The 26,097-nt window shown below is 36.4% G+C and overlaps 3 protein-coding genes across 8 annotated transcripts; all 3 read left to right on the forward strand.

Annotated features, from left to right (window-relative positions):
• The first annotated feature begins 1,697 nt into the window (after positions 1-1,697).
• On the forward strand, positions 1,698-7,113 carry LOC103927843. Its single transcript, XM_009336804.3, has 8 exons — positions 1,698-1,990; positions 3,590-4,084; positions 4,995-5,157; positions 5,312-5,609; positions 5,776-5,848; positions 5,925-6,015; positions 6,295-6,374; positions 6,771-7,113. The coding sequence occupies exons 1-8, from the start codon at positions 1,910-1,912 to the stop codon at positions 6,912-6,914; spliced, it is 1,425 nt and encodes a 474-aa protein (XP_009335079.2). The 5' UTR covers positions 1,698-1,909; the 3' UTR covers positions 6,915-7,113.
• Positions 7,114-15,072: 7,959 nt separating this feature from the next.
• On the forward strand, positions 15,073-17,463 carry LOC103927845 (threonylcarbamoyl-AMP synthase). 3 transcript variants are annotated; one of them, XR_664262.3, is made up of 6 exons: positions 15,073-15,289; positions 15,369-15,603; positions 15,778-15,953; positions 16,097-16,388; positions 16,906-17,037; positions 17,132-17,463. XR_664262.3 is itself a non-coding variant. In XM_009336805.3 (5 exons), the coding sequence occupies exons 1-5, from the start codon at positions 15,172-15,174 to the stop codon at positions 16,970-16,972; spliced, it is 888 nt and encodes a 295-aa protein (XP_009335080.2). In that variant the 5' UTR covers positions 15,073-15,171; the 3' UTR covers positions 16,973-17,183. The 3 variants fall into 3 exon arrangements, 2 of the variants coding, with proteins under 2 accessions (XP_009335080.2, XP_018498231.2); XM_009336805.3 differs by having other exon boundaries at positions 16,906-17,183; XM_018642715.2 differs by having other exon boundaries at positions 15,129-15,273; positions 16,906-17,183.
• A 1,493-nt stretch (positions 17,464-18,956) lies between these two features.
• LOC103927846 (4-hydroxy-3-methylbut-2-en-1-yl diphosphate synthase (ferredoxin), chloroplastic) lies at positions 18,957-24,701 on the forward strand. 4 transcript variants are annotated; one of them, XM_048588860.1, is made up of 20 exons: positions 18,957-19,146; positions 19,508-19,772; positions 20,122-20,279; positions 20,397-20,503; positions 20,595-20,695; positions 20,785-20,861; positions 21,133-21,252; positions 21,345-21,575; positions 21,858-21,974; positions 22,077-22,151; positions 22,235-22,312; positions 22,432-22,491; positions 22,581-22,670; positions 22,806-22,950; positions 23,083-23,221; positions 23,440-23,517; positions 23,596-23,755; positions 23,852-23,950; positions 24,061-24,165; positions 24,363-24,701. In XM_048588860.1, the coding sequence occupies exons 2-20, from the start codon at positions 19,565-19,567 to the stop codon at positions 24,462-24,464; spliced, it is 2,250 nt and encodes a 749-aa protein (XP_048444817.1). In that variant the 5' UTR covers positions 18,957-19,146; positions 19,508-19,564; the 3' UTR covers positions 24,465-24,701. The 4 variants fall into 4 exon arrangements, with proteins under 4 accessions (XP_048444817.1, XP_048444816.1, XP_048444815.1 ...); XM_048588859.1 differs by having other exon boundaries at positions 19,547-19,772; XM_048588858.1 differs by having other exon boundaries at positions 18,958-19,146; positions 19,542-19,772.
• The last annotated feature ends 1,396 nt before the right edge of the window (positions 24,702-26,097 follow it).

The following is a 26,097-nucleotide window of genomic DNA, read 5'->3' on the forward strand; positions in this document are numbered from 1 at the left end:
GAATGCATTAACTACCTAAGAAAGTTGTAAACAATTAATATGAGATAATGTTAAAAAGATTGGGAATAAAAACAAAACTGTGGCTTTTGTAAATTAGTAGGCTTAGTGCCCTCATCACTCACCGTGCTGATGTGATACTTTTATGATTCTGTAAGTCATCTTATTTACCATCACTGCCGCCAGGTGCTCTATTATTACTCGGTGCAGCCATTTCTCCTCCCTTATGATTTCTTCCCACCAAGCAAATTACTATTCATTGTAAAAATAAGTTAAGTTTAACTTACAGGTTAGGAGAAATGTTTCTTTCTAGGCAATGTCATCTCGAGAAGATTAATTTTTCGGTTCTTATATTATTATTAATGTTACTAATTCACGTGTTATAATATAAGTGGATATCAGAATTAATACACTAGAAACATAATCATAGTAAATCTTGTTATTTTGTAACATAATGCAATGATGAGAAAGAGATTTGCACATCAAAGTTTGGATATTAAACATTTATTTTAGTATAAACTCCTTCACAACGATAAATAATGTGTAATTAAATGAATAAAATTAGGATAAAAGGCTACCAAGATCCATGTTTAAGGGTTAATCCCAAATTCAAACCCAATATTCCTATTGGATGCCTCTTTTACACACACTCAAATTGATTGGTTGAAGGTCAAATTTAAGATTTATGTCAATAAGCGTATATTCATTCATTTGTATGAAACCATGTTCTAAAATAGTAGCACCGACCATGGTATTTAAAGTAGCAAAATTGAGATTCTGAAAGGTCCAACCAAAATGCACCTCCACTTCAATGAGGATTGGATGAATTCTGAACCCAACAACTTTAACAGACGCACCAAGTTCTTGTGACAAACTAAAATGAAACCAACCTCCTTTTAAGAAAAAGAACAAAGTCTTAGACTGTATTGGACCATTGGCATCTCTCTTTTAAAAGTGAGCAAAAATAACTTTAAAGTTAAAATTAGTTACTATTAACTCATTTTAATTTAACAATTATTCTCTGACGTGATACTGTGAACTGTTTTTATTCCACACCGAACAAAATTGATATCACGCCGGTCGCATTATGCTTATTTGTTGCTTGTATAACGTTTGTTTATTCACGCGACACTGATTTAGCGTATATGTAACAAAACATAACCAGCCGACCGAGTGCCATATAAAAAAGAAGAGGGTTAATGTCATAGTAGAAATCAAGCACCTTTCTGACCCTCTCACCGAGGCCCAAGGCTCCCCACCACATTTCCTCCTTTCAAGTATTCATTGAAAATCCTTCTCACATGCTTTTTGATAATTCCACATCTTATTTTTTATGATCTATTTCTTATACTTAAATTTCTTGATATTTTAAAGTTCCTCACCCAAATAGTATCGGAGTAATTAGGGGTGATTTTCGGATAGATCGGAGTGGTCAAAGAAAAAATTGTTAAAGTAAGCAAAGTACGTATGACGAGGGGGTGGAGTTAGCGTGTCAAAAAAGCCCCCCCCGCGCGCACAATGAATGTGACACTCACTGCTGAGGGAAGGAAAGAGTGGAGAGAGGCAGTGTAGGCAGAGTAGGCCACCCCCCTCCAACCCCCCACTACCTTTTGCCATAAATGTGCATTCAGCAGCATCTCCAAGTGTCCTTTCCTCTCCTTTCACCAATCCTACTTGCTTTTCCCTTCCTTCCCTTCCACTCACCCTCCCTCAGACCCCAAGAAACCTACATCTCCATAACTCAAAATTCCAATTTCTCTCTTTTTTTTCCTTTTAATCTCTTTATTTTTTTTCTCTTTTTTTGGGTTTATTTTTGAGATTGGGATGCATAGGCTTGTTGTTTGAAGGGTGTTCTGAATTGGGTTTTGTTTGGTTTGTGGGATTGTATGAGAGAGAGAGAGAGAGAGAGAGAATGGGAACTGAGGAAGAAAAGCATGATCATGGTCAAAGTTCATGCCAGGGGCAAGGAGAAGTTGACGTGCCACTTGACAAGGTACAAACTTTCTGCTTCTATTTACTATTTACAGTTTACAATTTCACTCACTTTGTAATTCTGCAATAGCCATTTTCCCTGTGTTTTGAGCTAATCATGAGCTAGTTTGTAAGTATGTTTACTCGTACCTCAGATGATTAATTGATTGTTTGTTTCATGTCTTTTGCTTGGATCATCTGTTTTCCGATGCTCTTGTTCTCTGTTTGTTCATAAGCCAAAGAAAAAATAAACAGGAAGTTATTGGGATCAATTTGATTGTTAATTCTGTTATGCTTTTGGATTTCTACAACTGGGTTTGTGAATCATTACGGTGTCAAGAAATCGTCCGTTTCGCCGCATTTTCTTTGATTGGTATGACCAATTTGAAACAATATTATTGGTAGAGATCATGCACAAAACTGCAAAACCATATTTGTACTGTTAATGTCTAATCCAGTTGTCAAATATGTAAAGTTTGCCTACAAATCAACAGTTGTAACTTTAATTTTTCAGTGATGCAATAGCAGTTTTTTCTTTTAATTTTGATAAGAAAAGTTATTAAAGTTGTATGGGTGTACAATCTACTTACTGAAATGAGCCGAAGACAGACCTGATGTGTTAGTTCCCTAAACATGATCATGTGCAATTATTTTCAAATCAACATCCTGTAAATAAACTGGATTAACATTTCGTACTCTGAAGAAAAAATTGCGGGTGTCTTGCCGAAATGAGTGTGGTGGAGATTTTAATGTCTCTCAATAATCTTAGCAACATCCAGTTTATGTTGTTTTCAGTACAAATGTGAGTGTTTGACTGCCACATGTGTGTGAATCTAAATCAAATGATAAAATTGTTTTATGTGTTTTCGATAATAGAGACTACGGTTAAATACCTAGCAGTTGTGCATTTAAACATACCCCTGTTGTATTACTACTAATCTCTAAGTTCGAACATTTTAAAGTTACAATGTATCGGATTTGAATTGTGAGATTGGCTGATATTAGAAATTCATAGTAGTGAAAGTTTTCTGGTATATGTTCAGTTATTAAACGATCCACTTCACTGAACTACACTGCAGATTAGGCCCCACAAGTGATCCCCATGGCTTGCAAACCACGGGGATCCCTCTCATGCAGCTGCCTGCACACACAGACACACAGACAGAGAGATATATATGACTTACCTTTGAAACTGGAATCTTGGTATATAAATGATATAAGGAAATAGATTTAAATCTAGTTCAGAAAAAAATGATCAAGTACATCAGATATTACTGATTGTGATGGTGACCATTATCTTTCATGGATCAAGCTGTTTTCTTTTTCCCTCATTAATTTCTGCCTACAAAAAGAATACTACATAAAAGACTTGGAAGACATTTTCGAGTAATGGATACAAAAATGTAGGTTCTAAACAAGCGTATGAGTTAATACAACACTTCTATCTGATACAGCTGGTTACTTCTGTCTTCGGAACTGCTATCTTGTATAATCAGATTAATTTATTGAAAAACTTGAAACAAGAAAAGATTGCTAAGCTGGCAACTAAAATAAATACTGTGTTGCGTTCTGCTCATATTTTACAACCTCTTCAATTCATTCTATATCCTCGTTTGTTCAGGTTGAAGATTCAGTAGTAGTTGCTGAAGAAGCACCCCAAGTTCATCCATGGAAGCGACAAAATCTCCACCTGGAGATACCCACGAGACCATCCGAAGATTGTGTTCAGGATTTTGTTGCAATAAAGATGCCTCCAACACCGAGTCCCACTCCTAGGAAAGTAAATTTTCTCTTGACACCTGGTTCTGTAGATGGAAGAATGAGTGGATCGCCAGGGCCCTCTTCAGCTAAAGGCAAATCATCTATAAAATCTCTTTTACCAAAACTAAGCTTCAAGTATCGAAGTACTGCTGATGCGGAGAAGGCTTCCAACCTAGCTTCAGAAGGTTCTTCTACAGGAGTTCGGGAAAAAGCTTCCATCTCAAGGTCACTGTCTCTCACAAAATTATTCACACCGAAGATGAAGAGAACATCATCCCTACCTGTAACTCCAATGGCACTTGCACTCCGAGAATCTGCACACGGCGGAAGTGTTGGTGGCTCTCTGAATTCAATTGTAAGTTCTGGACATTATTGCTCAAGAATGTCTAATCTAACCTAGTTGATCAACCCACCACCACGTGGTTGTTAGCATTACGGATGTAGCTTCATTAGATGTGTTCAAGTTCTTGTTCAATTAATCACTAGTACATACATAGCATACATGTTAACTAGGCCATCAAACATGTGAAGAATATCTTAGAACTATAACCTCATCTAGTACCCTAGCATCTATTCCTTCCAATTCTATGAGTACCCCCATTATCTTGCTGCTCAAATCTACTTGCTCTTAGGCCATCTCCAACCGAAGGAGGGCCAGAGGGCTCCCTTTAGCCTTATAGCCCTCCAAGAAATTATATTTTATTGAACAGTGCCATGCCATATTTCATACCATCTCCAGCTAAGGGGGCCAAAGGGCTATAGGCCAAACATAGCCCTGTGACAAAAAACCATCTCCAACCGAGGGGGCCAAAGGGCCATAGGCCAAACATAATTTATTATTTCAATTTAAATACTACAACAACTTAAATTTAAAAACTACAACTTAAATTTAAAATTTTATTATTTATTATTATTATTTATTTTTAAATTTTGTTCCAAAAAAAAAAAAAATTCAAATCCAACGGCTACTGGCGTCAGCATGACGTCGGTAAGCATTGGCATTTGAAATTTTGGCCAGCCTGGGGCTAGCTGGCTGGCTCATTTGGGCCAGCCGGTTGGCTTGGTTTGGTGTTTTTGGCCCGGTAGGGCCCACGAGCCCTTTGGCCTAGCCCTCGGTTGGAGACAGTTTTCGTGTCATTCCGGGCTATTTTTAACCCTATGGCCCTTTGGCCGGATTGGTTGGAGATGACCTAACGTCTTAGTCATGTCCATGTATAAACATGTGTATTACTATTACAAAGGCTTGTTTCCTTTTTATCTTACAGAGGAAAGAATCCAAAAGACAGATAGCTCGCTCACTTTCAGTCCCAGTCAACCATAAAGAAGTGAACTTAAGGAGGATGGATTCATTTTTTCGTGTATTTCCTTCCACTCCTCGAGTCAAGGAAGGAGATGATGTATCAATTAGTTCCCCAACAGAAGATGCTGGTATCTTTCTTGTCTAGTTACGATTATGTTATAAACACTGACTGCTGATCAAGTTTTATATGATAACGTTTCTGACTTATAACTTTGTTGTATAAAAAATTTACTTAGGATATTATGTTAACTCTTACTCGATCTTATTGATCTCATGGTTCAGGGAAAGATGATGATAATGGTGAAGACATATCTGAGGAAGAGGCCGTCTGTAGAATTTGTCTTGTGGAACTGTGTGAAGGGGGTGAGACTCTCAAAATGGAATGCAGTTGCAAAGGTGAACTTGCTCTGGCTCACCAAGAATGTGCTATTAAATGGTTTAGCATCAAAGGTAACAAGACCTGTGATGTGTGTAAGCAAGACGTTCAAAACCTGCCTGTCACTCTATTACGAATTCAAAGTGTTCGAGCTCGAAATGCTGGTGCAAGTTTATATGGGCAGGAAGATGCTAATGGGAACAGGCAAGTGGGTTTGCATTTTTAGAGTTCTCATTGTTCAATGCCTCACAAACAAACATGCTTGTTTAATTATCTTGCATCCCATAAGCTCAATAAAAGAATCTCGCTGAAAAAAATGATCCATAGAAAAACATTCATGCGCTAATGTTGTTCGTTCATATCTTTTCAGGGTTTGGCAGGAAGTGCCTGTGCTTGTCATTGTCAGCATGCTTGCCTACTTTTGCTTTCTTGAGCAGCTCCTGGTAAGATTGGAAATCAAAACTGCGGAGTTGTCAATTTATATTTCTGCCTCCTTCATAATATGCATGTTCACTGCAGGTGGAGAAGATGGGTACTGGAGCAATTGCCATCTCTCTTCCATTTTCATGTGTACTGGGTCTCCTCTCATCCATGACCTCATCAACCATGGGTAGGCTGACAATCGTCCTTTCTCCTTAAGTTGTGCAATCTTCGAGTGCTCATTTGTGGTGTGAAAAACACACGTTCTGAGTTTATAGGTTACAAGGAATTGTAACATGCATCGTCCCGAAGGAAACTACAAGAGCAATCATTTAATATTAGAATATAAAGCCATGATATATTTTCGTGCAACCGTGGCAGTGAATTTTTATCATATTCTTTTAAGATCAAAATTCCGACTTATAGATTGTTGATTCACTACCCTAACTTTTGAATCTTCTGTGTTCAGTGCAAAGAAGATTTGTCTGGGTTTATGCATCGGTTCAGTTTGCTCTGGTGGTTCTATTTGCACATATATTTTACTCGTTGGTAAGAAGCTCTTTCTGCAGCAAGTTATCTTTTCTTTGTTTTTTTTAGGTTCATTCCGCACTTTTCTTGTAATCGAAGTGGAACCCAAACGACCTCCTATTTATAATTTGCTGCTCTCAGTGTGGCTTACAAACTTTTATGCATATTATAAATCAGATCATAAATATCGATCAACTTTTTGCACCACACTGAACACTAAGAAATGGCTTTGTGCTATTATTTGGACCTTCAATCCCTTCTGAACAACTAGTATCCCATATCCTGTGATGTACGTTTATTTGAAGTCAATATGCTACACTTATTATCTATGATTTTCTTGTTGAAATAAATGTAGCATTCCAAGTCCTGTCATCTTATGCCAATGTTAAATACTTTTGCATTATGTTGTGGCTTCAGGTCCGCGTGCAAGCAGTTCTTTGTATTCTCCTCGCAACATTTGCCGGGTTGGGAGTTGCAATGAGTGGGAGTTCCATCATCGTCGAGTCCTTGAGATGGAGAAGAAGATGGCAAACTGCATCCGAGCAACGTCAGATGTCCTAATTGTCGACATGAGTCACATGACTAGAGCAGTTCCCAGGAACCATAAATTCACACAGGAGTCCAATCTTTATTGTAAGGTCATCAATGGCTGACATCACGTGTTTAAGCTTATAGCGGAGATATGAGTTTCGATAATTTTTGTAAATATCCTGGAATTTTGTATGCTTCCTATGTTTAATACAAGATTTGAGATTGTATAGCCTCAAGATAGCAGTGGTGGTACCAAGTAGTGAGTAATTAGACGTATTGTTGTTAGAGCAAATGAAGTATTAGTTTCTCGTCTGACCTCCTAGTTCAACTACGCGTTATCTAAACAATTTATAAAAGTTAGGGTTTTGTACTTCCTACATGGTTAATTTCTGCATGCAAATTCCATCAATACAATTATAATATACAGTTATTAAGAACATATCAATGTTCTGTGCTGAGATCTCTATAATTTCAATTTGAAATTATTTAGTGTTACGTTTTCCTTTTAATTTGCACAAAAGGAAAAACTAAATGCTACCTTGCTAAGAACACAAATTCAATTTAATGGTGGCTCTTAAAAGTTTAAGCATTTTAATTCCCAGACTAAATACTTTAGCATCTACAATATTATGAAAACCCAAGACAATGATCTTGTGTTGTTTGAAGAGAAAAAATTATTAATGGAATAACTATTTAAGTCATAATTTGTTGGTTTTGGGTTGAGCTAAGAAAAATATTGCTCAAAGACATGAATCAAGTGCATTAATTAATCTTTGAGTTGGCACCATGACCTAAAATGAGTTGAATGAACTGAATACTTAGTAACACCGCAGATCGAGTGTTTCTTATTTATTCAATGGTGAATAAAAGTTACAGTTACACAGAGTTTAACTTTTATGATATCGAAGCTACACATATAAAGCATGCATGGTTCTTTAAACGAATTGTCTTCGACACTTGCCTTGGTTTGCATTCCCCCAAATCGTACCTAAATGATCGGGGCCACAAATAACATATCATCACGTAGAAATTTTATAATTGGACACGTTCAACTTTTTAATCTTTATTTGAAGACCATTTCTATACAAAATTATTTTCTCAAAGATCGTTTAGTCATTCATATGTATCACATAAATGGATAATTCATCATTAATATGTTACTTTGGTACCTACACCATTGATTTACTCAATACGTAAGACTAAGCGATCTCCCATTAGAATAATTTTTTTGTAAGGATGATCTTCAAATGAAAACTAGGAAATTAAATTGTTCTAATTATGAAGTTTCTAGGGGGTGAAGATATGTTATTTGTAAGTAGGGAAATGAGCTCATCTTTATAATGGGGGAAACGCAAGTATTATTCTTAATAAAATAAATGTTACGGTTATTATTATTATTTTTTTTTTTTGAACAAACAAATGTTACGTACGGTTATTTAGAGTTTAACTTTTTTTTTTTTTTTTTGTCAAAGTTACACGTATAATGCATGCATGGTTCTTCAAACTGACGTTATTCATCACTTACCATGAAAGATAATGAAAAAAATGTTACAATTACACAGAGTTCAACTTATCTGATGTTGAAGCAACACATACAAGGCATGCATTGTTCTTAAAACGGAGGTTCTTCGTCACTTACAATGAAAGTTAATGAAAAAAAGTTACAGTTACACTGATTCAACTCGTCTGATGCCGAAGCAACACGTACAAGGCATGCATGGTTCTTAAAATGGACTTTCTTCACCATTTACCATGAAATTAACAAAATAAACATTATGGTTACATAGAGTCTAACTTTTCTGATGTCGAAGCTACACGTATAAGACATGCATCATTCTTCAAAGTTAAAACGGACTTTCTTCGACACTTACCTTGATAATTCATGTGACCTTATCTCTCTTGTGCTTATCCATTCCAAGGTCTTGCTCTATATAAATCATCTTTCCCAACAGGATGCGAATCCACACTTCGTACTGCACTGTAAGCACAAGCAACATAGATGAGTTGGTGCTTAAAGCCTTTGTTAGAACTTGCGGTACTTATCCAAGCTCATAACAATTCTTGGAAATGGGTGGCATGGGAGGAAGAGGGAAAGTAGAGACGGATCCTAGAGCCTTCCGGCAGGTTTGCTGTCGGTGGCGTGGGAGGGTTGGTTTCCAATCTTCTCACCGCTAGTAATCCGCCTGAGCCTTGATTCTTTTGGACTCTGACCTCGACAGCTAACTGAAGACGAGGCGCGGTCCTTGGAGTCAGGACTCCAACCTTCACTCGTAAGAAGAGCCACATGGTAATGTGTCCGAGTTTATGCCGGAAGCAATTACCATGTGTACTAGTTTTTGCCAAAGATAAGTTTGTTGTTTTTGTTTTTACTTAATGACATGAAAGAGATTTAAACTCAGGACTTCTTTCGACAAAATGAAGACTCAAGTGGAACTGAAAGAAACGATCACGGGCTTAGTTCGGCAAAAAATTTCTTCAGCGTAATATGTTTGCTGAAATATGATATCATTGAAAGGAGTTTTCCTAGAAAATGTGACGTGAGAAAAGGTGCTGTCCACCACCATGCATCCAGTAGTTTTCCTAGTGAAATAGATCTTTTCATTTGCAAATGTGTTGTAGGTCAAATGATTAAGAGAATTCATCTTTGCACGTAAGGGCTTCTGTTTGAACGATTGAATCCCCTTTTGTTTGTATGGCGTTAGAAGTTACAAATTCTTTGTGGGTTTGAATCTTGATAGCTTCAAGTCTCTAACTCTAGCAGCCTGGCTTGCGGTTACGTCCCAGGTTGAGCAAATTGGCTCAGGCATAAAATCACGTAATTTTCTTTGATTTGAAATTATTTGGTTGGTCATATGTTATGAGAAATTCAGTTCAGCTAAAGATGATGCGTTCAGTGACTTGTGCGTGCGGATAAATTGTGATACAATGTCTCCAAACTGATGTCATATTCATATCTGATAGTGAGCTCTCTCCAAATTAGGCTGGTTCTGTGGGTCTATAAAGTCATGCATAAGATTCCTAAGCAGATAGAGGAACCCCATTTAGAATAAACTCTCAAGGGGCTGTAGAGCAAAAGTGCTGATAATGTATTGTAGAAGGAAGTACCTTGAGAGTGAATGACAAAATTTTATTGGAGAATTGTTGTAATGTGTTACAATGGCATAACCACCTTTATATAGTGGTGTGACTATCTGTCAAATTATTCAATGGGTAGAATCAGTTGGACTAATTAATTGAAAAATGAATAGCCTATTCATTTGAGGAATCAATGGCGTGACGATTACAGCAATTAATTGAGAAATGAATGACCTATGTTAACACTCAAAACTTGTGGATCAAACTCAGATGGATGTGGGTCAGCTCACATATCATTTTGAGTTTCAAGCTAAAAACTCAAGGACCACTTCTATTGATTTTCAATATCAAAACTAAAGTAATAAGTTATACTAATATCATATACCATTTTAACTAAAAAGCTTATCGAATTTAAGGAAAACTATGAATAAAAAGGCTTCAGTGTCTCACAACTTTATTTTATTAAACAAAACCATCTAATAAAAATAAGAATGAAAAAAAAAAAAAGCGGTAGCATTTTCATTAATAAGTTGACATTTGGTGGCATCAATAATTAGAAAAATTCACCAACCCTAAAGATTAAGGAAAACGTTTAGTTGGCTGGGGCTATAGGCTTTTATAAATATTGAACTCAATTCAACTTTTAAAATTTCGAAACACTTTTCGAGTTTTGCGTACTTATTTTTGTTTAGTTGGACTATTTTTAAAAATTAAACTCAAGATCAATTTAAAAACATAGATAATTTGTTAAAAACCAAAAAGTGAGATTTTGTTGAATTTTTTTAACTCAACAAAACTCTAACTATCTCCAATTTCTTCCGATGTCCGAATTTTCTCTCTCATCACCCTCTGTCTCTCCTATTTAATTTAGGACAATGATTGTTTGCCCTCCCACTTCCAGTGTCCTTCTGTGTCCTCTTGTTTGTTTGTCTTCTGTCTCTACTATTCATTTTTGTCTTATTATCTCTATAAAAAAAATAATATAAAATGTTGACGTGGTTTAACCGTGACCACACAAAACAGGAGTGTACGGGAGGGCACAGGAAATGAGAGGGCAGACAATCATTGTCCTCCAATTTATGCTGCTTTTCTCTCTCTCCAATTGCTGCCCCTCTTCTCTCTCTCCCCTCCGACTTCGTGCTAGTAATTTAACCAAACAAGTTTTAAAATTTTGAGATTTAAAAAATATATATATATATATATTTTTTTTTCTTAAGGGATATTCTTAAAATATAGTTTTTTGATAGAATATCAACCGGATCTTAAATTTTTTATTTGAAAATGAATTAATTATCTTGATTAATTTCAAAACCAAATAGCCACAGGGGTGCATGCCTTGTATGTAAAATCGTAATCCATTTTAAAAGTTGAATTAGTAACTACACCTTGATTTCACTTTAGGCAAAACTATAACCCTGTAAATGCTTCATATAATTACCTGAGAAAGCACTTTCGTTTTTCTTTTTCTCTAAAAATTGTTATATATCTCCAGATGAATAACTTGTATTTTACATAAAAAGAATTGCTATTGGTACTCTAAAAATCTTAATTTACACTCCAAATTTTTTATAATTAAAAAAAAAAAACACTTACAAGGAGTGTAAAATGAGATTTTTTTAGTATTAATAACATCTCCCATAAAAAATGTATTATGTTTCGTCCAAAAGTGTAACAAAAAGAGCAAGAATAAAAATTGTATTCCATTACTTAATTGTCCAGGACTCTAATATGACTTTTATAATTCTATTACTATGTTTGGAACAAAAGAGTAAAACATCAAATCTTTACTTCTAATTTGTTTACCATGATAAACTACAAGGACAACGAGAAAATTTGTTGTATCAAGCACGCGCTCATTTTGTCTAGTTGCATTCAAGCTTTTATGTTCCTGAAGAACGTCTTGAGTTTAAATCTCGTACACGACAGGTAGCAAAAATCTCAAAAAATTTCTTCTGTAGGTGCTCATCGCCATCACGAAAACAACACATACCCTATGCTCGGTCGTGGACGGTGGCTGAAGTCATGATCCTTGAGGATCGCACAGATAGCTGCTCTTCATCACTTCAGAGGCCAAGCTATGTGCTGGTGAAGAATAGCAGCATCGACATCGCAGCCGTCCGAAAATTCTAGGATCCAGAGGTTGTGCGACAGCATCTACTTTTTCTTCTTCCTCCCATGCCACCCATTTCCAGGAATTGTTACGAACTTGGATAAACAGCACAAGTTCTAACAAAGGACTTAAGCACCACCAATCCATGGGTATAGGTTACATGGGAGCATTTTTGCTCACCGTAATAACTATGGTGTATGCTTACCATATCAATTGACATATGTCATTTCATTTAACTCTAGTTAATTTTCACATTAAATATTAATTTTTCAATTTTAAAAAGAAATTAACCAAGATTAATTGAACGGACACGTGTCAATTGATAGATGTATTGTGAGCATACACCTTAGGTTACAGTGCAATAAGAAATGTGATTTCTCATATTGCTGGGAAAGATGATTTATAGAGTAGGGCCTTGGAATGGATAACCACAAGAGAGATATGGTCACACTAATTGTCAGGGTAAGTTTCAAGGAAAGTCCGTTTCAAGAACCTCATGTGTTTTACGTGTCACTTCGACATTAGAAAAATTAGATTATGTATAACTGTAACGTTTATTTCACCAATAAATAAAAGATTCGATCTACCATGTTACTCAGAAATAGTATTCGACTCGTTGAGTTAACTCGACTCATTTTAAGGAACAATCGGTGTAACTAGAGTATGGTTACGTAAGTTACTATTTTGCTCAAATTATAACACATGAATTTATTTCTTAATTAATATTTATTAGAAGTAAGACATATCAACCATATTGCCAATCATTATTATAACATGTTAATAATAAATTTATATCATAGGGTCAACTCAAATAGATTAATTATAAATTTAGATCTATATGCAAAGTTCTAAAAGAGGTTAGGCATTAGTTGGGTGGTAGGGTGGGGCCTAGTACCTAGGCAGCTAGGCGGGGCCTAGGCTGACTAAACGGATTTAAGTAAATTTATTGTATATTGTACAAGTAAGTGTCTATTTATTCCTAAAAAAACACAATTATATTGGGATACATAAATTGCAAAATAAAATAACATATAGATTATAAAGTATTAGAACATATTAAAAACATGGGGAACAAGCGTACAATAAGTGTTCATCAAAGTATTCACATTTTATTGACAAAAAGATGCAAAATGAAAACACAATTGTATTGGGATACATAAATTGTAAAATAAAATGACATGTAGATTATAAAGTATTAAAACATATTGAAAACATGGGGAGTAAGCATAGAGTAAGTGATCATCCAAGTATTCACACTTTATTGAAAGAAAAAAAAGTGAAATGAAAACACAATTGTATTGGGATACATAAATTGCAAAATAAAATAACATATAAATTATAAAGTATTAGAATATATTGAAAACATGGGGAACAAACATATAATAAGTGTTCATCCAAGTATTCACATTTTATTGACAAAAAAAATGCCAAATGAAATTCATCGATTTTCCGTCTAAGTGATAATCGCGACCTACATGGGTGCCTAAGGGGGGTTAGGCGGATGTCAAAACAGGTCCAAGTACACTTTTTTAATTTTCAAACATCTAGGAACTAATTGGAGTGGTGACCAACCACCTAGCGTTCAGATCTTTTAGAACAGCATCTATATGTCAAGCAAGACTTAAGTAATATTATTTTTAACGCAACTCAATATTCTTTTAATAGCGTGACAACTATCTAACAAGAGTTTTTTTTTTTTTTTTCTTCACATTTCGGCTTAGTTAAGTGGCTAGAACAATATGTTTCCCCTTTACACTTGAGCTTGAAACATTTTTTTTTAGGTAATAAATATTTCATTAATCAAATAGAATGAGAATCGTCGATAAAAAATATAATTCCATAATTACAAACGCAACAAAAAGACAATACAAAACCTATTCCACATAACCACATCGAACCAAACAGAAAGATACACTCATGAGGACAAAACTTTGCATCAGTTTCTAATGAACTTGCAAAAGATGACGCTCCTTCGGTAAAGAAGCATACTATGAGACATTACGACGATGTCCTCATAATTCTTTGCCAGGCAAACAGACAACAAAACAAAACAAACAAAAAAATGACAATACTAAATAAACTCTTCATAGGTTCGTTTCCTAAATAAGCTCACAAGGTCTAAAGTCTACGAGCGAGACCCAACTCCGTCAATACACACAAGGTAATTTACCATCACCTAAAGACTATGCAAGAGAACATGACTGTGAATCCCTCAAACCACTGAAACACCCTACAAGGGAAATACCACACCACCCATTGATGATCTTGCAATCGTCGCAAAAAACCTTACTATGAGTCACCTGTAACAAATGTCAAGCTTCCCCCGCAATCCTTGACAAGCGCACAAACTACAAAATCACCACCTTAATTTTGAACAACAATTATTACTCTAAGATCTGAAGTTGAGCAGTAAGTTATAACCATTGCAAAAGCTCTCCTCTTCGAAAGGAGTAGTGACCACAACCACAAACACAAACACTCTCCTAAAAAAAAAATGAGAGAACGACGCTACTAATAACCGGAAAAGAAATAGAAGGGATAAAAATGGAATGATGCCGACCCTTAGGCAAAAAAATGGGGCCGGCGACGATAGGTTTTTTCTTAAGGTTTCTTCTCCCCAACGGCTAAGGTTTTTCTTTAGGGAATATTAGAGCTCGAACCATCTTCCGTTTAGATTTGTTTGCTACAAAGTACAAACTATCGCTTACATCGAAAAAATTATCATAATATAAAGGCTTGTTTTTTGCAGTGTCACTTAACTTGATTTTAATTTTAAAACTCAAATTTCATCATTTAACGTTCTAAAATTTAATTTTTGTTTACCACTTTGAGAAAAAGACAAAAGAAATCAAACTTATAAATTACCCTTATGTAAATGGTCATCACATGTGGTACAATATCTTAATGAATAAAATATTAAATTTATCTATACGTCTTGAATTTGAAATGCTCTACCTTTTAAATTAATGTAATAGTTTCAAATTCTCATGTTTATGGTAATCATAATAAAATTTTTGAAAAAGAAAATGGGCATGCGGTGGACCCGTGCTCATCGTTGACGGAAGACACAGGACAAACGAGTGAGCAGAGTAGCGCAGAGGGATGAACATTCCAACAAGAATCGCAGCCAGACTTCCCCTACTCGCCTCTCCTTCGCTTCCCTCCTCCTCTTCCTCCGCTCTCCCCCTCCACAGCTTCTCCTCTGTATTCTCTCACCACCGTCAGTCAGTCAGTCTCTCTCTCACAGAGTAAGAAAACAAACGTATCAAACTTAGCTATTTCTTCTTCTTTTTCTCCAGGCTTGCGCAATTTGGGTAATTTAGAGCCAACAGTGAACACCAGTAGATTGAAACGCTGCGTTGCGAAGAAGATGGCTTGGAGTTTGGAGAAGAGCAACGGGGGCGTTGAAACCCACTTGGGGGTGGTCTGGCCGGCCACTGAAGCTCACGCTGAAGAGGCCGTAGGAGCTCTCAGAGCCGGAAAAGTCATTGCCGTCCCCACCGATACGCTCTACGGCATAGCATGTGATGCTTGGTATGGCAATCAACCCAATGCACTCCACCTGTTTGTTTAAATGCCTCAGTGTCTAAAGCCCTGTTTTTCTGTTTCTCGATATCGGTATAGTGATCTTATTTTTGTTATGATGATTTATAAGAAAGATTATCTTTTTAATTTATTGTTTTTCTGAAATGGTGGAGAATTATTCAGCTCATTGGAAGCAGTGAATCGGATATATGAGATTAAAGGACGTAAGCATACAAGTCCTCTTGCAATTTGTGTTGGGGATGTTTCGGACATTGAGCGGTTTGCTGTCACAGACCATTTGCCCCATGGCTTGCTTGAGGTTCTCCTTCCAGGACCCGTTACTCTTGTACTAAGCCGAGGTAAGAACACAAATTATAAGAGTTCTCTCTGATAGACACTACCATTTGATTGATGCTGGATATCATTAGGGTTGGTTTCGTTTCGGCTTTTTCACTTACACATTCAGTGTTGAGTAAGAAAAGCTAGTTTGGGTATTTTGCAGGGGAGTCGAGCATTCTTGAGAAGTCTTTAAACCCAGGATTGCATAGTATTGGAGTTCGAGTACCTGACTGTAACTTCATCAGGGACATTGCACGCGGATTGGGGAGTGCATTGGCCCTTACAAGTGCAAACCTGAGTGGGCAGCCAAGTAGTGTTTCCATCAAAGATTTTGAGAACCTCTGGGAACACTGTGCGTACGTTTACAATGGTGGTGTGCTTCCTTCAGGCCGTGCAGGCTCAACAGTTGTGGACCTCACCAGAATCGACAAGTACAAGATTCTTCGACCCGGAAGGTAAGAATCTCAGTTGACTACACTACCTTTTCTATGATGTGAATGGCTGCAAAATATATGACATTATTGTTGTCGTTTTGTTGTTTAAATCTAGAAGAAGTCCTTAAGGAAATAATAGTTAGCGACTCAGTAGAGATGAGGTACAGCTGAAGGATTACATATGGTGTATTTTCATCTCATCAATGCATTCTAATTTTGGGAAATCTTATGAAGTTTGTCTAGTACTCAGTACATACGAAAAGATGACGTAGTAAACTAATAATTGGTCTAATGATGCCTTTTATTGTTCAATTTAACAAAATTGGCGGGATAGCTATCGGTAATAATCATTTATAGTTTTTCTCCAAATTTGAAATGCAAATATGTTTAGGATTGTTTTGATGGATCAAAATCCCGTTTGTTGCTCATTAGATATGTCTTCTTTATATCCTCGTTTCTTTTGCTTTGGACATGCTAATTCGTGCTTTAGTACAACTAGGGTCTGGTGGTATAAATATTCCCTGCTTTGCCATTGCAGTGCGAGAGACGAAACTGTTGCAATTCTCGAAAGGTTTTCTCTTGAGGAAGAAGGAACAGCTACTTAAACCCGCATGCATGGCAACTTCCATGCTTTACATGCCTTAGTGGCTGTGACCTGGGCAGCTGTTAGGTATGAATCGACGATATATACACATAATCTGGAATTGAAGCGAATTTGTGATTGTAGAATTCTACTTATTTTTTTAATTTTATATGGTCTGAAGATATCGATGAGGTTTGGAGAAAAATTGCACTTGGTAATGTATTATTAGATACGGGGATGCCACGTGACCCTGAATCCATTTCGTGCAAGTCCTTCTTAGGAAGATACTAGTGACGACGTCGTTTCGCTTCTAGGCCTCGTGGACAAACCATGTTCGATGGAATATTGGATGCTTCACCTTCAGGGCTTTTTTTTTTTAGTACAAAGTTATTTCCTTATAATATGCTGTCAAATTTGTAAATGGAGGGTGTCATATTCACAAACACAATAGTTTAAAGGACGGATTCATCAGGGATGACAACTTAACAATATGATAACACGATTCGAGCTCAATATGATTCACTTCTTCACAAACCAACATGACGTATCAAATACGCGCAACTCAATCATTAGAGGTTAGGCCAATCGGTGAGAGATAATGGAAGAAGAGTTACGGTTATAATAAGTTCATAATTTAATTATTTCAAACGTAACTCTATTTCAACGTAACAAAGTACAAATATATAATCCGAATGTGTTTTCCACTTCTTTTGGAGATTTTGTTATTATTACAAGAAGTGAGCTTAATATTTGTTTAATGTAATGCTAGATAAATTAAATTTGTAGACAAAGTTTTGAAAAACTAAAGGACGTGGAAGTTGATAATTGGTTTATTACTTACACGTTGATAAATGTGCTTATTTTTATTGTTGACATATTATTTAGTTTACAAAATTTGATCTGTTTAACATTACTTATATGTTTAAACTTTCGGAGCCGCCGATTCTGGTTCAAAGGCTTAGATGAGTAGACTAGCGCGTGTCCTGAAGCGCGTGGGCAGCAATTTGAATTGGAAGGCCAGCAGTTTAGTTTCTTGAAGTCGTTTGTCTTCCCGCGACAGAATATAAGGCAAAACGGTTTATACTAGATTCCCAATTGTTGTGCTTCTTCTTTGGCATCAAAAAGTTGGGAACTCGTGCTCATTCGTTCTCCCGAAATTAGGCATTCTTTTGTTTAGTGACGGATTTAGAAATTTTTATTCCAACGGTCGGTGTAAAAGTTGCCAAATATTCTAAAACAAAAGTTGTCCTTAAACATTAGACAGTTCTATTATTTTAAATCTGCTAGGAATGTCAAATTTTAAAACCAAATGATGTGTCACTGATAAGAAATAAGCATGTTAACCGACACTTAATTAATAATCCAATCATTTACAATCACATCATTTGGTTTGCAAATTTAGTTTAAAAAAGGAAACTTTAAAGAAAAGCTCTCGTTACTGTTCACTTTAACGAAAAATCATATTTTTACACTAAAAAGTCAATACTGGTACTATTCACCTTACCCTTTATTTTGTTATTATCGTTAAAACTCAATGTTTTCAAGTCATTTTCATTAGTTTTACTTTAAAAAAATTTAGTCTCTCTAACATTACCCTCGATCTTATGCAATAAACAAAGGGGTGTGATATCCACACACCTTTTTTACTTCTCACACACCTTTTTAATTTTCGGCCGTCAGATCGAATAAATTGAAGAAAATCAACAGATAGAAATTAACAAAGCGTGTGTAGGAAGTAAAAAATAATGTGTGGATAACACTTCTCTAAACAAATGGCTCAGGCTTATGTTGAGGTCTTGTGGAAGAGGAAGGCTGAAAATCACAAAGAAAGAATAGCACACGCAATTATTAATGGCTTCCTGCTTTGTATGGTTACTGATTAGATCCCAAGATTAAACATTTACCAGAAAAATAGATACCAAAAAAACTGGTTTTGTTGTTTATGAAAAAAAAAAAAAAGAAATGGTTTTGTCCATATTTTCCATCCCAGACAATCCACAAATGGTACAAATTCAACCATTGAAAAACAAACTTCCAAAAATCCGTTTGTTGGGGAGGCCTTCCTTTGACGACAACTCTCTTCTCTCACTCCCCATCTCACCTCCAAATTTTCCAACTTCGGGAGTTCCATAGCTTCTTCTTCTTCCCCTTTCACTCTGAGTGGTTCTGACTGATCATCTCCACACTTCTCCCAAGGTAAACAGAAAAGACCCATTAGCACAATCACCAGCACACCACGTGTCCACCAATTGAGCATCCTTTTGAGCTCACTCTCTTGTGATTTTATGCAAAATTTGCTCAGGAAAGTAGAGAATTCAGTTGGTTTGAATGTGATTAGGTGTTGGATTAATTTAGTGTTTTGGGTTCTGGGAGAGCTGAGAAATTTATGAAGAAGATCATTTTTATTAAGTTTCTTTAGCTGCTCAGCTTAAAGAAAGAGTGAATTTGAAACCCCACAAATTCTTTTTCTTGTTTATATTTTGGTTCATGTTTAATCGAAGTTCTTGTCTTGACATGATAATTTTGAATTTTGATGTATAAAATGATGAGTTAACAGAATTTCTAGCAAATTGTGCTTTTGAATTGTGAAGGGTAGAGCTTTGCAGTTGTGGAAATGGCGACAGGAGCTGTACCGGCTTCCTTTACGGGTCTGAAAGGCAGGGACTCGAGTTTCGGGTTTGCTAAAAGTATGGATTTTGTGAGGGTTTCTGATTTGAAGAGGTTCAAGTCTGGCAGAACAAGAATCTCAGTGATACAAAACTCAAATCCAGGGTCGGATATTGCCGAGCTCAAGCCTGCATCTGAAGGCAGCCCTTTGTTAGGTTGTTGAACTCCCTAATTGGTTTATTCAGCCCTTTGTTTTAATGCATCTGTTGTGTTTTCCTTGAAATTACTTTTGGCTGCCATGAAACCGGGTGAAAGTAAAAGCAGATTACTGTGTTTTCTTTTGCCTTGTTTCCTGGTTTCTCAGAAATGCTGAACAAGAAATAATCGGTAGTTATTATTAGCTGGCTGTAATTTTCCTGCATTGTTCTTTCTTTTTAAGTTTTCTTCAGTTTTCCGAGAAACGCAATGGAATGTGAGGTAGTATATATCAGCCTAAGTATGTGTGTCTTTCTACCTTTATAAAGTTTCTTTCATATCGTCTAATAAATGGCTTGTTCAATGTAGTTCCTCGGCAGAAGTATTGTGAATCTGTACATAAAACTGTCAGGAGGAAAACACGCACAGTTATGGTTGGAAATGTGGGTATTGGTAGTGAGCATCCCATAAGGATTCAAACAATGACCACAACTGACACAAAGGATGTCGCTGCTACAGTTGAACAGGTTTGTTACTTCCCTCATTTCTTCATTTATATATAAGTGGATTGACCGAATCTGTATATCTATGATATCTCTGGGCCTGATTCAGAATGTTGGCATATCAAATTTCTCCTTTGGTAGGTAATGAGAATAGCAGATAAGGGAGCAGATATTGTTCGGATAACAGTTCAGGGGAGGAAAGAAGCAGATGCTTGTTTTGAAATTAAAAATTCCCTCGTGCAGAAAAAGTAGGTTTCATTGTTGTAATTCCAGTGGGTATTTAAATATTTACCTCTTATGTTGTATGAGGCTTGACCATGTTTCGATCTATATGTGCAGTTATGATATACCTTTGGTGGCAGATATTCATTTTGCTCCTACTGTTGCACTGCGAGTCGCTGACTGCTTTGACAAAATTCGTGTCAACCCTGGAAATTTTGGTATACAGTTCACAGTTCATTGTTCAATGGTTCTGTTTTATTTTATTTGAATAGAATGATTGTGGACTCATTTAGGTGTCGTATTACAGCTGATAGACGGGCCCAGTTTGAGAAGCTAGAGTACACGGAAGACGACTATCAGAAAGAACTTGAGCACATTGAGCAGGTAAGCATATATCTATGAGTATATGGCCTCTGCTCGTGTTCACTGTTAAAAACACACATTTACGTTTGAGAATATCATGTGGCGTAGCTTTTCCTTAAAATTTGATACTTATGTGTGATATGTAACTTCCTTAAAAAAAAGTGAATTGATATGAAGAAAATAAAATAAGGAGATTAAAGAGGCAAATATTTTGTAAAGTATAAAACCTTTACTGTTGTGTATCAATCATGTTGATACAGTCATGCCCTAACTTTTGTTCTCAACAACTCAGGTTTTTACTCCATTGGTTGAAAAGTGTAAGAAGTATGGAAGGGCAATGCGTATTGGCACAAACCACGGGAGCCTTTCAGATCGTATAATGAGCTATTATGGGGATTCCCCTAGAGGAATGGTGAGCAAATTATCTTTGCTGAAAATAGTTCAAGCTTGTTTGATGTGCCTACAAATCCATCAGGTGTCATTGACACGTCATTCCTTGAACAGGTTGAATCTGCATTTGAGTTTGCAAGGATTTGCCGGAAGTTGGACTACCATAATTTTGTTTTTTCAATGAAAGCAAGCAATCCAGTTATAATGGTCCAGGCATATCGTCTGCTTGTAGCTGAAATGTATGTTCAAGGCTGGGATTATCCATTGCACTTGGGAGTTACTGAAGCTGGAGAAGGTGAGGATGGGCGAATGAAATCTGCGATTGGTATTGGAACCCTTCTTCAGGTACAGTTCGAATCATTTTGTTGAGTTGTTGTGATCGACTAGTAAACATTGTAGGGATTATTCTGATTTATGTGCCACTAATGTGCTATTTGTTAAGCTGGCTTTAAGAATACTTGTTTTCATACTGCAACTGTGCTTATGACAGATGGTAGGTTCGCCTATTTGTGTGTGTCATGTGATCCTGCACTTCATTCAATAGATTGAAGTTAATATTAATGCCACGAAGCATTACATTTATAAATCATGTCTAGCCATAATGGAACTCTGGAATTTTGTATGAAGGATGGCTTGGGTGATACAATTAGGGTTTCACTTACTGAAGCACCGGAGGAGGAGATAGATCCCTGCCGAAGATTGGCCAACCTTGGTATGAGAGCAGCTGAACTTCAGCAAGGAGTGGTAGGATTTTACAATATCCTGTTAGTTGATTAATATTCTTGATCACTCTGTTTTAGGAATTGAAAGTCTAATCACCTTTCTTGATGGCATTATTTGTATCAGGCTCCATTTGAAGAGAAGCACCGACATTATTTTGATTTTCAGCGTCGATCTGGTCAACTGCCAATGCAAAAGGAGGTCAATCCAGATCTTGATATTGAATCACTTTGTGCTTCATATTTTTTTTCTTTAGCAGAGATAATGATGTCGTCAAAACACAGGGTGAAGAGGTGGATTATAGAGGTGTCCTGCACCGTGATGGATCTGTTCTCATGTCAGTATCCCTTGATCACTTGAAGGTACCGTTGAAACCATACATTCTTTATTCCATTTTCTTGCGTTCTTTTTTTTCCCCTTGAGAGGGAGGGGGGGTTTGTTGGGTGGAGAAAGTACACTGACCTTTTTGCATTTTTTATAGACACCAGACCTCCTGTACAAGTCACTAGCAGCAAAACTCATTCTGGGAATGCCATTTAAGGTCTACTATTAATCCATGTTAAACTATATATTGTACATTATGTAGGTTTACTGGGATTTTCGTTGATATGGTTAGTTCTGTCGATATAGGATCTTGCAACAGTTGACTCGATCTTATTGAGACAACTTCCAACTCTCGATGATGCTGATTCTGTAAGAACCGTGCTGCACTTTTCTTCGGTACTTTTGAAAATAATCCCTCTTGCTCCCCCCATCATCCCCCAACAATTCACTTATTTCGTAATATGCTGCTTGAGCATTAAGTTCTTTGCAAGAACAAGAATAATTTGACAGTTTTCTTTGTATTATGATCAGCGGCTAGCTCTCAAAAGGTTGATAGATGTAAGTATGGGTGTTATAACACCATTGTCAGAACAGCTAACAAAGCCATTGCCCAATGCCATGGTTCTGGTAAATTCAAAGGAGTTATCAACTTGTGCATACAAGCTTTTGCCAGAAGGTGAAGCTTTGTTATGGATTTGAGTTCTGATGTTAAATTGAACATATCCCTTCTTTTATGTGTACATGTTGGAGGCTACCCCTGATTTATCATTTATAGTCTATTTCTTTTTGTGAGTTAATTACCTTGCAGGTACACGCTTGGTGGTCTCACTACGTGGTGATGAACCCTATGAAGTGCTGGATATTCTCAAAGGCATTGATGCTACAATGATTCTCCATGATCTGCCCTTCGGTGAAGATAAAATAAGCCGAGTGCATGCTGCAAGGAGGTAATGACGTCATAACTCGTATAACTCACTATCAAAATAAAATCAACATTATAAGAATTCCAATGTAGAAGGGTGCTTTCCTAGGCCCTACACACAAATATGAAATTTGTTTCTCCTTTCTTGTAGGGCCGTTAATTGCTAATTGAGAGTCCATGGTTTAACTTCCTGTATTGTTGCACACATCTTTCCTTCTGATAATATGAAGTCTGTTGCTGTAGGCTATTCGAGTATCTGGGAGACAATGCTCTAAACTTTCCTGTAATACACCATATTCAATTTCCAAGTGGAATCCATAGGTACTTACATGATCGACTCTTCTCTCTGCCGGAGATCCATGGTAATAGTACTATCTGGCTTAATTCCACTTTGTGCAGGGATGACTTGGTTATTGGTGCTGGTACCAATGCGGGGGCCCTTTTAGTAGATGGACTTGGAGATGGTCTCCTATTGGAAGCCCCAGACAAGGACTTTGATTTCCTTAGAAACACATCATTCAATTTACTACAAGGATGTAGAATGCGGAATACAAAGACGGTAGGGAGTTTTGTTACAAAATATACCTGAATTTGACATATCACGAAGAGATGATGGTCTAAAACAATCTTTGTACATGCCTATATCTCATTTCAGGAGTATGTTTCGTGCCCATCCTGTGGCCGAACTTTGTTTGATCTTCAAGAAATAAGTGCACAAATACGAGAGAAGACATCACACTTGCCTGGTGTTTCGGTAACTACCTTATTATTTCCCTTTTAACTAAATGATCGTGAATGGTGATTGCCTTTCATATTTAGTTATCCAATGGTTTGGTGCAATTCATTCTCTATCTCCTTTGCTAGATTGCAATCATGGGTTGCATTGTGAATGGACCCGGGGAGATGGCTGATGCAGACTTTGGCTATGTTGGCGGTGCTCCTGGAAAGATTGACCTCTATGTTGGGAAGGTATGTCCAGCGTGAAATTTATTATCGGTTTAATTGGAAGAACATAAAATCAAGAAGTAGAAAAGCAGCTCTTGAAGTTCATTTGAATTGATTGTGATATTATTTGTTCCAAAATACCTTATTTACGAGTCATTGTAACGATTTGTTTCCAATCTTCAACACGGGTGAACCTGATATGAGGTTGAATTGTGTTTCAGACCGTGGTGAAGCGTGGAATTGAGATGGAGCATGCAACCGATGCCTTGATCCAGCTAATAAAAGATCACGGCCGCTGGGTTGACCCTCCTGCGGAAGAGTAAAAGCCGGTAATCTCTAATCGCCAGAGATTGAAACTAGAGGGTATTCGAGAGAGAGAGAGTTGTCCCCCAGTATGTTGTACGCGCATGTACCCACAGATGAAAACAGTAAATGATGACTTGAGCTGAAAGAATATGTATTGCCGTACATGTATGCAAGAATTTGTACCGATTTGCAGCGCACCGTGTAAAACGTTCATCATGGAATATACAAAACAACAATGTAGCCATTTTACCAAATTAAAACCTTAGGTTTAGCCGGTTCTGTAGTTACGAAATTTCCCTTGCTCAACACACAGCGTCATGGCATTGAACAACTCCAACAAGTAATATTTTGCGTACACTATGTCCTTTCGTTTTGACGAAACAACACTTGGTTGGAACTTTGTTGGGCTATGTTGCTGTACATTCCATTCCATTCGAGTTAAAGTGAGCCATGTTTAAATTGCGTTTGACTTGACTCCCAACAGCAACCAATTACCCCACAAAAACACGCACAAAAAGGTGGATGTAATGTCATCATTTCTCATGCCTCAACGCTTCACTGTGTTCCAATTTAATTGGTGGGTTGCTCACATCTTAATTCCCACGAATGAGGATCCTCGCTGGCTCCTCACAAGGAATCCTCAATACACATTCGTCCATTGTACAACGTAATGTTAGAAATTATTGTAAATTTTTTAATTTAAAATTGAATATAAACAGTGCCTAACAAAAATTGACCGCATAATATACGATGAACGAGTATGATTGAAGGATCTTCGAGATTTTCACAAAGATAATCCGACGAGTATCCTCTCTCAACAAGAAAATATTGGAAAACTGAATCAAATAGCACTTCTGTGCAAATCATATTGTGGAAATAGCACTAAATAGTCTAACACATTGGCATGAGTTGGCGACATTGACAGAGCCAAAAAGTCAGAAAATGCTCCGCACTTAAGTACCAAATTTATCACCGATATTGACACAAAATTGATTGAAGTGAAATACATTACAATTTGTACCAAGTCAGTGGCATTCCATTCCCACTTATAACTTGCAAGGACTAGCATGCGTGAGGAGAGAAATGCTAAGGAGATATTCTTTCATTTTTTATGAGTTTTCTGTCACTTTACGTTTAACGTTAATTTTATATTAACATTATAAAATATTGTGCTAAAAACATGAGATGACATGATAACTTGAAATCTTATTTAACATTATAACAGTCAAATTACAATTGATAGCTGACATGACAACTTGAAATCTTATTTAAGATTTTATACTTCTCAAGCCGAATTTTTAAATTTTATGTTCTTATTAATATAGAGCTTTAAAAGGTTGTATTTATTAAAAAAAAAAAATTGTTGAAACAAATGGTTGAAATGTTAATGGAATAAGAGGTCTAGCACTAAAATTAATCAAAAAATATTAACTTCAAATTTAACACCTAATCACAAAGTATTCAAATCTTATCAGCAAATAACACTTCGATTGGAATAATTTTTTATATCAAATATACATAGCAGCATTTCCATCTAAAATTTGACATCTCAATTAAAGATAGTTTTAACATTTCTTACGCGAGGAATTTGGTCGATGCATTATCAATTCTGTATCTGTACCATTATCAATGCCCATGATAAAAAGCAGG

Source organism: the organism of the source record quoted next, unplaced genomic scaffold (genome assembly GCF_019419815.1).
Source record: "Pyrus x bretschneideri cultivar Hongxiangsu unplaced genomic scaffold, Pyrus_bretschneideri_v1 Contig29, whole genome shotgun sequence".
Taxonomy (NCBI): Eukaryota; Viridiplantae; Streptophyta; class Magnoliopsida; order Rosales; family Rosaceae; genus Pyrus; species Pyrus x bretschneideri.

Coding starts and splice junctions, on each gene's coding strand:
- LOC103927843 (XM_009336804.3), top strand. CDS start 1,910: ATGGGAACTGAGGAAGAAAAGCATGATCATGGTCAAAGTTCATGCCAG. Junction 1,991..3,589: donor TTGACGTGCCACTTGACAAG/GTACAAACTTTC, acceptor TCGTTTGTTCAG/GTTGAAGATTCAGTAGTAGT. Junction 5,849..5,924: donor GCTTTCTTGAGCAGCTCCTG/GTAAGATTGGAA, acceptor TGTTCACTGCAG/GTGGAGAAGATGGGTACTGG.
- LOC103927845 (XM_009336805.3), top strand. CDS start 15,172: ATGAACATTCCAACAAGAATCGCAGCCAGACTTCCCCTACTCGCCTCT. Junction 15,604..15,777: donor GGCATAGCATGTGATGCTTG/GTATGGCAATCA, acceptor AGAATTATTCAG/CTCATTGGAAGCAGTGAATC. Junction 15,954..16,096: donor TACTCTTGTACTAAGCCGAG/GTAAGAACACAA, acceptor GGTATTTTGCAG/GGGAGTCGAGCATTCTTGAG.
- LOC103927846 (XM_048588860.1), top strand. CDS start 19,565: ATGGCGACAGGAGCTGTACCGGCTTCCTTTACGGGTCTGAAAGGCAGG. Junction 19,773..20,121: donor TGAAGGCAGCCCTTTGTTAG/GTTGTTGAACTC, acceptor TGTTCAATGTAG/TTCCTCGGCAGAAGTATTGT. Junction 22,671..22,805: donor CCGTGCTGCACTTTTCTTCG/GTACTTTTGAAA, acceptor TATTATGATCAG/CGGCTAGCTCTCAAAAGGTT.